Below are 10,843 nucleotides of genomic sequence, written 5' to 3' on the forward strand. Positions count from 1 at the left end.
GTCTGTTTCTGTGGGAAGTTCTCGCTGTTGCGGCGCTGGCCGCGCAACACGTCGGCAGCAAGACGCTGAAGTATCAGATCTACGAGGAGCAGAAGGTCGGCACGGTGATTGCGCGCCTGCAGGAAGACGTGGCCGATGTTCTGGCGAAACTTCCGAGCACGGTCTCGCTGCGCTTCCGAGCCATGCAGAGAGGAAGCACGTCCTTCCTCGCGGTGCGCGAGCACGACGGAGAAATCAGCATCAGGACCAAAATCGATCGCGAGAAACTCTGCGAGAAGAACCTCAACTGCTCCGTTCAGTTCGACGTGCTGACCCTCCCCACCGAGCACCTGCAGCTGTTTCACGTGGAGGTCGAAGTGTTGGACATCAACGACCACGCGCCCCAGTTCGCGCGCGCTGTGATCCCCATTGAGATCTCCGAGAGCGCGGCCGTGGGGGCGCGCATTCCCCTGGACAGCGCCACAGACCCAGACGTCGGGGAGAACGCGCTCTACACGTACGCGTTGGAGCCCAGCAGCTTCTTTAAGCTCGACATCCAGTCCCGGGCGGACGGGGCCAAGTACGCAGAGCTGCTGGTGCTCAGGGAGCTGGACCGCGAGGTTCGCTCCGGCTATGAACTGCAGTACACGGCCTCTGACAGGGGCGCCCCCCCCAGGACGGGGTCCACCCTCCTCAAAATCAACGTCGCCGACTCGAATGACAACAGCCCGGTTTTTGAAAAATCTTCTTACGTCATAAACCTCCCAGAAGACGCACCTGTTGGCTCTCTGCTCATCCACTTAAACGCCACCGACGCAGATGACGGCACCAACGCCAAGATAGTCTACTCATTCAGCAGTCACGTGTCCCCCAAAATAATGGAGACGTTCAAGATCCACCCCGACAGCGGGCGCCTGATGCTCATCAGGCGGCTGGACTACGAGGCCATTAACTCCTACGATATCGACGTCCAGGCGCAGGACATGGGTCCGAACTCGATGCCGGCTCACTGCAAGATCCTGGTCAAAGTGGTGGACGTGAACGACAACCAACCAGACATCAGCATCAATCTCATGTCCTCCCAGGGCAACGGAGACGCCGCTTACATATCCGAGGCTTCTCCTTTGGACACGTTCGTGGCTCTGGTGCGGGTGGAGGACTTGGACTCGGCGTTGAATGGAGAGGTGGAGTGTAAGCTTCACGGGCAAGGGTACTTCAAACTGCAGAGGACCTACGAGAACAACTACATGATTCTCACCAACGTCTCCTTAGATCGAGAGAAGAGGTCGGAGTTCAGCCTGACAGTGGTGGCGGAGGACCGGGGGACCCCAGTCTGTCCACCATCAAGCATTTCACTGTGCACATCACGGATGAAAATGACAACCTGCCGCGGTTTGAGAAGGGCCGATATGAAATCTTTCAATCAGAGAACAACGCTCCCGGAGCTTATCTGACCTCCGTCCTGGCCACCGACCCTGATCTGGACTCAAATGGACAGGTGAGCTACTCCATCCTGGAGAACCCGGTCCACGGGACCTCCATCTCCACCTACGTCACCATTGACCCCTCTAATGGCGCCATCTATGCGCTGCGTACCTTCGATCGGGAAGATGTTAGTCGCATCTCCTTCATCGTGCAAGCCAAAGACGCAGGGAAACACTCGCTGCTCAGCAACGCCACAGTCGTCCTGAACATTCTGGACGAGAATGACAACCCGCCAGTCATCGTCGCCCCCCAGGTGTGGAACCACACCGCTAATGTACCTGCCTCGAAGTTCACAGAGGTGGGGCACTTGGTAACTGTTGTCAGGGCGACTGATCGTGATACGGGGGTCAACGCTGAGCTCATTTGCTCCATCGTCAGTGGCAACGAGGAGGGCTTCTTCATTATCGAGCCAAGAACCTGTGAGATCCACGCCAACGGCAGCCTGGAGAACTTCCCCCATGAGTTCGCTGAGCTGACGGTGGCGGTCCGAGACCAGGGCGTGGAGAGCCTCAGTGCGAAGGTGGTGCTAAAGATCACCCTCTATGAGAACATGGAGAGCCCCGTCCAGGTGACGGACCAGGGGGAGTCGGCCCTTGATGCATCCTTGATCATCATCATCTCCCTGGGGGCTATCTGCGCCCTGCTCCTGGTCATCATGGTGGTGTTTGCTGCTCGCTGCAACAGGGAGAAAAAGGACAACAGAAACTCCTACAACTGCCGGGTGGCCGAGTCCACCCACCAGCATCACCCCAAGAAGCCCTCCCGCCACATTCACAAGGGTGACATCACCCTGGTCCCTACGGTGAACGGCACCCTGCCAATCAGAGCTCACCACCGCTCACCTTCGGCTACGCCCCCCATGGACCGAGCCCAGATCCAGAGCCGCCAGTCACTAAACAGCCTCGTGACCATCTCGTCCAATCACATTCCAGAAAGCTTTGCCCTGGAACTGGCACATGCAACTCCTCCAGTGGAGGTGAGACATGGCCCGCGCACACACACACACACACACACACACACACACGCAGCCTCCTCATCCTCAGCTGTCTCTGTTTGAGTAAATGAACTCATCTCCGTGAGCGACTGTAGTTCCGACCGACTGATTAACACTGTTGATGATTTTGGACGTGTCCTTGTCTTTACCTTGTTTACATCCTGTCAGCATTACCTTCATCATAACCACAACGCACCCTCCAATCGTCTCCATATTCACCCCGAAGCCTCCCCCCAACCCATCACCATCTCCACCATCTTTTGTTTGGTTTCCACATCATCCAGTTTTAGCCTCCTCTTCGTCATCATCCACTTTGTGTTTACTCATCCAATGTTTTGTCTCCTTCTTTTGTCCCATCCTAAATTACCCATCTGTTATTCACCCCCCCCCCCCCCCTTTTTCTGTTTCTTTATTTTATTTTGTTTGTTATTTTTGGATATAGCAAGTCTCACAGCTTCTGTCCATGCTCCATCAGGGCCAGTACCAGCCCAGACCCAGTTTCCGTGGCAACAAATACTCCCGCAGCTACAGGTAATTTACCCCGATCCCTCAGCCCCCACCACCCCCGGAAGCTTGTCCTTCGTTTACTTTTGAAACCACTTGTTCTTCATTGTGTATTCCATGTTATGAGCTGTCCCGTGCACATCATGGCTGGATGGCGTGTAAATGTACCTTTTGTCATGTTCCAGTTCTCATGCCAGCGTCATGCAGTTCAGACGATGCGCTCAGCGTTTGCACCCACCATTACTTTCCTCATAATATCCAAACGGTCCCGAGACGGGAGATTTACCGACGCCCCTCGTGGCTGCGGTGTGAGATTTATGGCAGGGAATCTGCCTACATGTGGGATTTATGGTGCGAACCTTAGAGATATGACAGATCTCAGCAGCAGCCTGCAGTTTTATTGGACGTATTTATGTGTGGTTGGTCTCCCCGTGGACAGATTCTATCAGCCCGCCCAGTTTGGTGCTTGCTACCTGCAGCGCTGTTTTGCAGGTGTGCCATCTCTGATTGAGCTCATCTATCCTTTCAGGTATGCGTTGCAAGACATGGACAAGTTCAGCCTGAAGGACAGTGGCCGTGGGGACAGCGAGGCGGGGGACAGTGACTGTGACATGGGGCGGGAATCCCCTGTGGACAGGCTGCTGCTGGGGGAGGGCTTTTCTGACCTGATCCACCTCGAAATGCACCATCGACACCACCCAGGTGAGCTTTCGGTGATGTCATCCACCTGTCCTGACTCCAGACTCAGTGCCCCCCCCCCCCCCCCCCTCCCAATCAGACCTCAGACTTCCTTTTGTGTCACTCCTCGGTTTGAAAACTATTGAAAACTCGGAGTGAATTGTTCCTCCGTCCAACTCCATGTACAAAAACACAAAGTGGCGAGACACATGGCAGGCCCGAGTCCATTACGTGTGTCCACCTGCCTTACAGCCCTGCAGGCCCCGCCCCCGACACAATCCCTATTGTGTTCGGCCTATTCATCCACACAGTGCTCATTTCCACGCTCGTCATCACACTGAGCGAGGTTACGTGTGTGTGGCTGTTTGCGTTACCCTGCGTGTGTGTTATCTGCCCCTAAGTTAGAGTCGTGTCTGTAAAATCGTCCCCGGAGCGGGGATGAGTCGCCTGTCACTCATCCATGTGTGCTGGTCGTTCCCTTCCTTTTCTTTCCCTTCTCCCCCTGGTGAGTGACAGTCGTACACTTTCATGTCTGAACTGAGGAGAATTCTTAGTAATTGCTTTTAGAATCATATTATTCTCTCTCCGTCTGCCGCTTCCTCTGTTCCTCCCTCATCCCAAGCTTCTCGCCGTCCATCTCTCTCTCTCTCTTTTCTGTACCTGTTCTTGTCGTCTCTCTTTACTGCGATGGTGGAAGCGAGGACATCGGCGGCGTTTCTGCATCTCCTTTGTTTCTCCCTTTGTTAAAGACTTAAGGTGTTACTCCCCCCTCCTCTTTCTCTATCTTTTATGCTCATGTGGAAAAAAGAGAGGGGGAAGAGATAATGGGCCAAGAGGGAGGATTATCCCTGTTTCTCTTCAGTGGATTTAATTTGGTTAGATTTGTCTATTTAGATGGTAAAAGTGGTTATTCATTCTAGATATGATGAAGCAACTAAACGAGCCACTCCCCGCCTCGTCTGCGTGGAACACGAGACGCATTTAATATCACATTAATTTCTGCCTGTGATGGAACTCACATCGTTAATCCACTTCCTTGGATTGTCCTTTGATGGCTTTGATTGATGTTTGTACATGGATGTAAATAGTGCCAACCTGATATTTAATATGTAGGAGAGATGCGGGTCACAGCATCTCCTGATCCACCCTTAAACAGCAGCTTTACCTCCAGATGAACTTTATCTCGCTTTATCTCACTTCTAATCTTTGTTATTTATGTATATTTCTACGCCACATAAACAAACATGTTCATCACAGCTTGCTCGTGTCTCAGTGGCGATTCTCTGATCATCCTTCGAGTCTTGACATTTCAGGATATTCCACTTTAATTTACGACAAACACTCATTTAAATGACAGAAGATTTATTCCACAAGAAGAAAATGCTAAAGGGACTTCCTGTTTGTTCACCGAGGCAAACCTCAGCTCAGTCGGTTTCATGATGTTGCCTTCAGGAGCAAAGGAAGCCATGTGGTTGTGTCCTGGAGATCAATCAGAGCATTGCTATAAAGGCCAGAGAGGAGCCTCAGTTACTGAATGAAACCTAATTCTAATAACCGTAGGGCTCAAAGTTAAAGATTATATAAGGACAGTCAGCCAGCATTAAGCAAAGAAAGACGCATCATTCAAATCAGAACACGCCCCTAATCTGGAAACAGAACACGCCCCTAATCTGTTCACAAGAACCAGTCCGGTTAAAAGAAACAGCGCGGGAGCAAAAACCGTCAAAACATTTACTGGATGCATTTTCATCAATAATGGCAGCAAAGAAACCGTGACATCGGAAGAAAGGGAAGGAATATAATGTAAACAGGAAGACAGACATCATCCCCAGAAAATCTGCCGGAGAAGAAAAACGACATTTCATAGTATTAAAACTGAAACGTCTCCCACAATGATCTAACGGGCACCTTTGATCTTGTTTGATGTTGTCAGCGTCGGACCCAGATTATGTTCTAACGTGCTGTTTGTTCATGTCTTCGCCCCCTGCTGCAGCTATGAGACTGTGCACAGATGAATGCCGCGTCCTGGGACACTCCGACCAATGCTGGATGCCCCCCCTGTCCTCCACTGCTTCCTCAGCCGACTACCGCAACAACATGTACATCCCTGGGGAGGAGTCCTCCCAGCAGCCCCAGGTCGACGACGACCAGTCCTCCGTCGACTCCGAGTGCCGCAAGAGCTTCTCCACTTTTGGAAAGGAGTCTGGGAACGAAGAAGAGGATGCCGGGGGGTTCGTGGCCGCAGGAGGAAGTGATGGCTGTGCAGCAGGAGGGGCTGGCTCCCTCCTCACAGAGATGAACTCCGTGTTCCAGCGGCTCCTCCCACCTAACATGGACTCCTATGTAGAGTGCACCGAAACAAGCCCACCCTCAGCATCCTCTGACAAAGGAAACGGGCGTGGTAGCAACATTGCCGGTAACCTTAGTAACAATGGTGTTCCTCAGGACAACCGGAGAGGGTTGTTGCCAGGTGGGAAAGGTCCTGCCTACCCTCCAGGTGTGGCTGCCTGGGCAGCCAATACCCATTACCTAAATCCTGGAACCAACCATGTTTCCTCCTCTTCCTCGCCCTCCGCTTCCAGCGCCACATGCCCGAATGGACAAGCATCACACCTCAAGTGGCTGCCAGCCATGGAGGAGATCCCTGAAAACTACGAGGAGGATGACTTTGAGGGGGTCTTCCATCAGGGTCACCCGGGCGGCAAGCGCAGCGACAGCCGCCATGAAGCGGGCATGGACGGCAGCGAGCTGGTCCATGAGATCAACAAGCTGCTGCAGGACGTCAGGCAGAACTAGAGGGGTGGAACCCAAGGTTCTGAGAGGCGCTTGTTCTTCGTGCCAACATTTCTAACTTTAGGATGGCTGTTTCTTGTTCATAGTAATGCTCGTCTTGTTTACTTTGCAAAATCTCCTCTCTTCCTGTCGGTTCCGACGTTACAGTGAAAGGTTCCGAGGTGACAGTGAAAGGTTCCGACGTTACAGTGAAAGGTTCCGAGGTGACAGTGAAAGGTTCCGACGTTACAGTGAAAGGTTCCGAGGTGACAGTGGAAGGTTCTGACGTTACAGTGAAAGGTTCCGACGTGACAGTGAAAGGTTCCGACGTGACAGTGAAAGGTTCCGAGGTGACAGTGGAAGGTTCTGACGTTACAGTGAAAGGTTCCGAGGTGACAGTGGAAGGTTCTGACGTTACAGTGAAAGGTTCCGAGGTGACAGTGGAAGGTTCTGACGTTACAGTGAAAGGTTCCGACATTACAGTGGAAGGTTCTGACGTTACAGTGAAAGGTTCCGACGTGACAGTGGAAGGTTCTGACGTTACAGTGAAAGGTTCCGACGTTACAGTGAAAGGTTCCGACGTTACAGTGGAAGGTTCCGACGTGACAGTGGAAGGTTCCGACGTGACAGTGAAAGGTTCCGACGTTACAGTGAAAGGTTCCGACGTGACGGTGAAAGGTACCGACGTGACGGTGGAAGGTTCCGACGTGACGGTGAAAGGTTCCGACGTGACGGTGGAAGGTTCCGACGTGACGGTGAAAGGTTCCGAGGTGACAGTGGAAGGTTCTGACGTTACAGTGAAAGGTTCCGACGTGACAGTGGAAGGTTCTGACGTTACAGTGAAAGGTTCCGACGTTACAGTGAAAGGTTCCGACGTTACAGTGGAAGGTTCCGACGTGACAGTGGAAGGTTCCGACGTGACAGTGGAAGGTTCCGACGTGACAGTGAAAGGTTCCGACGTGACAGTGGAAGGTTCCGACGTGACGGTGGAAGGTTCCGACGTTACAGTGAAAGGTTCCGACGTGACGGTGAAAGGTACCGACGTGACGGTGGAAGGTTCCGACGTGACGGTGAAAGGTTCCGACGTGACGGTGGAAGGTTCCGACGTGACGGTGAAAGGTTCCGACGTGACGGTGAAAGGTACCGACGTGACGGTGGAAGGTTCCGACGTGACGGTGAAAGGTTCCGACGTGACGGTGGAAGGTTCCGACGTGACGGTGGAAGGTTCCGACGTTACGGTGAAAGGTTCCGACGTGACAGTGGAAGGTTCCGACGTGACAGTGGAAGGTTCCGACGTGACAGTGAAAGGTTCCGACGTGACAGTGGAAGGTTCCGACGTGACAGTGGAAGGTTCCGACGTGACGGTGAAAGGTTCCGACGTTACGGTGAAAGGTTCCGACGTGACAGTGGAAGGTTCCGACGTGACAGTGGAAGGTTCCGACGTGACAGTGAAAGGTTCCGACGTGACAGTGGAAGGTTCCGACGTGACGGTGGAAGGTTCCGACGTGACGGTGAAAGGTTCCGACGTGACGGTGAAAGGTTCCGACGTGACGGTGAAAGGTACCGACGTGACGGTGGAAGGTTCCGACGTGACGGTGAAAGGTTCCGACGTGACGGTGGAAGGTACCGACGTGACGGTGGAAGGTACCGACGTGACGGTGAAAGGTTCTGACGTGGCAGTGGAAGGTTCTGACGTGACAGTGAAAGGTTCCGACGTGACAGTGGAAGGTTCTGACGTGACACTGGGCGCTCCTGCTCCAGCAGCAGGTTTGTGGCTGTCAGACGTTTAGAAACGGTTCCCCTTCTTCTGCGGTAATGTTTACGGCAGCGTGAACCGACTCCACCGGGTAGAACCAAGCGACCCAGGTTCTGCTCTCAGTGTACAATATTGTAAAGTGTCTGTGGAAAAGAGCGAACTCACTTGAATATTGTGCGACGTCTTCTGTTTCGTTATCTTGGAATGTAACTGTACAATTTGACCTTTGTATTTTAAAAATACGCTCTTTCGACTTCTCTATATTTATATGTGTCATGTATGTTTGTACAGAAAAAGAAAACAAATGTCTATTTTTTATATTTGTCACTGCATGTCTTAAGATCACTCAGTGTGTCCCGCCCCCCCCGGCAATTGCATTTAATTTTCTTATTGAATGTGTGTATTAAACAGTGACATTCCACAGCAGCTCCATTTTGGAAGCTGTTTTTTGTATGTGACTGTTGGATGGATCAAATAAAGAGGAGGAATTCCTAACAGGGTTTGGAACGTCTGGAACATTTTAACGGAGGAAACGCCTCGGCACCACTTTTAATGTCGTCTTCTAAGGATGGATGCCTTGTTGGTGCATCCATTTGCCCCCTGTCTCTTAGCACCCCCTAATGTTCTTCATCACAACTGCAGCAGCCTCAACCCCTCTGAGCATCGCCGTGATCCAGCCCGCATACAAGCACATCATTTGGGATGCGTTGATTCGGTTTCCATTGAAAAGGGATTCGTTTCGTTTCGGAGTGAGGAGTCGCTGTCGCCGCCTCTCAGCCATGAAAGCAGCACATTTAGGATAATGATGCTTCGTAAATGAACATGCACATTATGAGAATCACATGCATGGTGTTGTCCGCTGCAGCCGTATGGACCGGTACCAGAATGAAATGGGGAGGGGAGGGGGTGTTTTTATCCATCCTCACTCTGCTGGTGATCATGATGAAGGGTTAACCCAAGGACGACACAAACACACAAACCCCAGTCACACGCAGTTGCACGCAGTCGCACGCAGTCTCACGCAGTCTCACGCAGTCGCACGCAGTCGCACGCAGTCTCACGCAGTCGCACGCAGTCTCACGCAGTCTCACGCAGTCTCACGCAGTCTCACGCAGTCGCACGCAGTCTCACGCAGTCGCACGCAGTCTCACGCAGTCTCACGCAGTCGCACGCAGTCTCACGCAGTCGCACGCAGTCGCACGCAGTCAAGGAACATAACAGATCCAGGATAAAAGAGGGGGAGGCGGAGCTCTAACAAGGCAGAGGCCACAGCACAACACACACACGCACACACACAGGAGATGCACACACACACTTAATAATGATCTCATTCATCCTCATCATTAAAGAAGCCACGCCTTCATGAACAACGCGGGCTGTGTGAGGGAAGAAGGCGACAGCATGCTCGGTGTAAAATAAAATCACTTCATGTCTGACTGGAGGAGAACAGCAGTCCGCTAAGGCGCCGCTGCTCAGCAGGATGGAGAGTTTAAACCTCTTTATCAACAGGTAGCCTGTCCTCAGGTGTTCCTCAGGTGAGCTGTGTCCCCTCTCTGCGCAATGCTAAGCTAGCTGGCTGCTGGATGTAGCTCCATGTAAAGTCATGTCAGTCTGAAACTTAATGAGAAACTGAATGAGCCTAATTCCTGAATTGTCCCCCCCCCATATGTGGTCATTGCGTGTGTTTGTATGACAACAAACACAACTGAAGCTGCAACATAGTGAAACATCAGCTTCCGTCTGTTATTGCCTTTAGAAACGGTTTGCAGCGTCTGTTGACTTTGAGTCATTTTCACACGTGAACCTTCTCTGCTCCAGATTCACCTCCATATCTCACTCCCATCTCCTGGCTATTTGTGCGCACACACACACGCACACACACACACACACACACACACAGCGGAAGCTTGTTTGGGAATCCTGGAAGATCCTGATTGTCCATCCCCTCCTCGTGTCCGTCACCGCCAGAATGTGTTGAACATTATTCTGGCAGGAAATGAAGCGGTGATTGTGTTACGCGCCGTTATTGGCTGAGCTGACATTCAGTCAGCTCTCATCTATAGTCAGAAATGCCAGGGGCCCCCGGTGACTCATGCAGCTCCAGTGTAAGAGAAACAGGATATTGGTAAGCCTGTAAACCAGCATCTCTCGCTATGACTGGATGAATTTCAGGTTCCAGGTCTTTATGAAGAATCTTTCTCTCTTTATTTTGTCCCCCATCATGATTTATTGTATTTTTCTGTCCACCTGCCAGCGGCTTGTTTTGGAGCCAGCTTTTATTCACAGCATGGAGGTAAGTGCAGCCGAGTCATTCCATCAGCATGTGACACGTTTCAGAGTTCCAGTATGATCCTTGGAATAAATCCTATTTTCCAACATCAGGAAAAACCATCGGCAAACTATCTGGGACAACATGTTGGTTGGAGAAGTGTGGAAAGTAGTTGTATTTCAAAATAAAATGCTGATGATACGAATAAGCTCGCCTTGGTCCTGCCTCGTCCACAGCAGGTAAAACACAGGTGTCATCCATTAGATTCATCTGAGTCTGATCAGTGACAGAAACCTTCACTCAGCACGTTTCCTACGCGCACACACACACACACACATGCATTTTGCTGCGTACGCACACGCCTGAGGCTAAACGAATGACGTGCAGTGGGGCCTCTGAAGGGTTT

General features: G+C 51.8%; 2 protein-coding genes across 2 annotated transcripts in view; both read left to right on the plus strand.

Moving 5' to 3' along the window:
- The window catches only part of pcdh18a (protocadherin 18a), a 93,597-nt gene extending 87,161 nt beyond the window's left edge, over positions 1 to 6,436 (plus strand). Inside the window, 5 exon segments of the mRNA XM_068750924.1 lie at positions 19 to 1,308; positions 1,311 to 2,440; positions 2,934 to 2,989; positions 3,492 to 3,664; positions 5,634 to 6,436. Of these exon segments, the coding sequence (XP_068607025.1) occupies positions 19 to 1,308; positions 1,311 to 2,440; positions 2,934 to 2,989; positions 3,492 to 3,664; positions 5,634 to 6,436 (3,452 nt within the window).
- Positions 6,437 to 6,498: 62 nt separating this feature from the next.
- On the plus strand, positions 6,499 to 8,202 carry LOC137906638 (Kruppel-like factor 18). Its single transcript, XM_068750925.1, has 2 exons — positions 6,499 to 6,511; positions 6,581 to 8,202. Exons 1-2 carry the CDS (start codon positions 6,499 to 6,501, stop codon positions 8,200 to 8,202), a joined length of 1,635 nt encoding a protein of 544 aa, XP_068607026.1.
- Positions 8,203 to 10,843: the final 2,641 nt, after the last annotated feature.

This window comes from Brachionichthys hirsutus, chromosome 17, assembly GCF_040956055.1.
Source record: "Brachionichthys hirsutus isolate HB-005 chromosome 17, CSIRO-AGI_Bhir_v1, whole genome shotgun sequence".
NCBI lineage: Eukaryota > Metazoa > Chordata > Actinopteri > Lophiiformes > Brachionichthyidae > Brachionichthys > Brachionichthys hirsutus.